The following is a 2,474-nucleotide window of genomic DNA, read 5'->3' on the forward strand; positions in this document are numbered from 1 at the left end:
AAACTATTATGATGTTTTTAAATCATTTCGAGTTTATTTGATATATGTTAATATGATTTTTTTTTTTTTTTTTTTTAAATAATTACTTTTTATCTAATATTGTTGTGGACGGAAAAGATTCGAAATTATTCAATTTCTGTGTAAAGTATTCAAAAAGTGGGAATTAAGCAGTTAAATGGTCGGGGGTTACCGATGAAGAAAAGTGGCAAAATAATATGAATTTTTGTTGTTTACCAGCTGGACAGAAAACATTCGAAATTATTCAATTTCGGTATAAAGTATTGAAAAATAAAAATAAATCGAAATTCACATCAAAATTTTAATAAATAGAAAATATTTCAATATTAATAATAAATATATTCTACAATCATTTATAAATATGAAAGCTGGAAGAAAAGCAATGCAATTTGATTGGCTCATTCAAACTGCCGTTGACATCGAAAACGGAGTTATGACATTAATGGAAGCCTCCAAAAATGCCAAAATAGTACAAAAGGACAGGTCAGGGTTCACGCGCATAAGTACACAAATTGTTAGCCCAGGAGCTATTAAAAGAGGTTTCGAAAAACTGGGGCTAAAAGTCGATTTCCGAAGAGGAAGAAGAGAGACCGTTATCTTGGAGCAGTTTAGAGGAACGATACTATCGGTGCAAAAAGAATCGGGAATGGGAGCAACCAAAATTTATGAACAACTCGTTGCAAAAGCTCTAAATAACCAATTATTCAAAAAGATTACTCATAATATGGTATATAAGACCTTAAAGAGTAATTCTCTTTTGAAATATACAAAACCGAGTCAAGTTCCTCAAAAACAACGGTGCCGATACGAAGCCGATAACCCCGATTTAATATGGCATACGGACCTTCACCACTTTGATGGTCAATATCTTATAGCATTTATTGATGACTATTCAAGGTATGTTGTTCATCATGAATTGATTCCAACAAAAGATTCCGACGTTCTTAAAACCGTTCTCGAAATCGCAATTCAATATCATAACCGTCCATATTGTATATGGACCGATAATGGTACTGAATTTAAAGGTCATTTTAAAGAATTTTGTGATACCAATGGGATAAAAATTGTTCTAACACAAGTAAAGAATCCCCAGCAAAACGGCAAATGCGAACAGTTTTGGAGTACAGCGGATAACTGTACGACACCTGAAGAATTAAGAAATTGGGTAACGGTCTACAACGATATGCCGCATATGGGTCTCCCTTAAATAACCGTCGAAGGAAGAAAAACCCACATGACTCTTATTCAGCGATACAATCAAGGAAACCACTGGAACCCTACAATTCCCTGAATGTGGACTGTTGATGGTCAAACAAAACCATTCAATCCACCATATTGAATCAACCGAAAGGTTTAATTTTTTTTATGATGACTGTTAATAAATTTTCTACAAATTATTAAGAAATTATAATTGTTTGGTTGTTTATAACGAAATATTTTTGCGAGTGCCGAAGGCACGAGCGGTTTTGATCGTCATACATTGAAAAAGCAAAACTTTTTCAATGTATGACGATCAAAACCTTTTATTGTTCTATTATGAGTTTTATTGTAAAAGATATTCAATACTATATACCGAAATTGAATAATTTCGAATGTTTTCTGTCCAGCTGGTAGACACATCAAATTCATTGACACTTTTGCCATCGATAATAAGACCAAATATACATTTAAATTATTTTGAATAGTTTATTTACAAAAATTGAATAATTTCGAATCTTTTCTGTTCATCTGGTAAACAGCAAAGAAACGAAATTCACATTGTATGCATATACAGCCAAACAAAGCCTTGTCAATTCAAATACGAGGGACCATTTATGTATTCAATTGAACTGTTTGCTTACTTTACACAGAAATTGAATAATCTCGAATGTATTCCGTCCATAACACTTTTTATTTAATATCCATCAGCAGTACCATTAGGATGATATTTCAATCCATTATGTAAATCTCATGTGAAATGATTTCCCATTTTATTATTATTATGATCAAAGAATATAGCAACATCAATAGCATCAAGATCCTTATTTTTGATAATGTCCGCAATTTGAGCAATGGAATAAATATGTGCATTCATGAAGAAAAATGTAGTGATAATTTATAACAATTATCTATCACAATTTAAAATATAATTTGCCATGCGATCGCTATAACCGTCACTTTTGACTACTAACCTCCGGTCAAAGATGATTTGAATAAAATAAATGTCCGGCCATACATAACCGGGGACAAATCGTGTTGGTTATGCGAAGTTTTTGATATATTTTTGCTAAAAGTGGTGCTAAAAGTGCTATCGTCCCTATGAAAAAGTTTCGCGTTCTCGCAAAATTTAATGCGCGTTCAAATTTTCAGACAAATTGTATGGCTCACAAAAATCATTGATTTTCGTAGCAAGCGGAGCGAGCACACTCCGGAAGGGCACCTCCGGAGGCCTCAGACCCCGAAAATCCCCCCAGTGA

The 2,474-nt window shown here is 33.0% G+C and overlaps 1 protein-coding gene across 1 annotated transcript; it reads left to right on the top strand.

Moving 5' to 3' along the window:
• Positions 1–379: 379 nt before the first annotated feature.
• GO595_001861 (Integrase core domain containing protein) lies at positions 380–1,225 on the top strand (the record flags this gene model as incomplete). Its single annotated transcript, XM_067914706.1, has 1 exon — positions 380–1,225. One exon carries the CDS (start codon positions 380–382, stop codon positions 1,223–1,225), a length of 846 nt encoding a protein of 281 aa, XP_067777971.1.
• Between the last annotated feature and the right edge of the window lie 1,249 nt (positions 1,226–2,474).

The sequence above is a fragment of the Histomonas meleagridis genome (genome assembly GCF_020186115.1).
Source record: "Histomonas meleagridis strain 2922-C6/04-10x chromosome Unknown contig_158, whole genome shotgun sequence".
Lineage (NCBI taxonomy): Eukaryota > Parabasalia > Tritrichomonadida > Dientamoebidae > Histomonas > Histomonas meleagridis.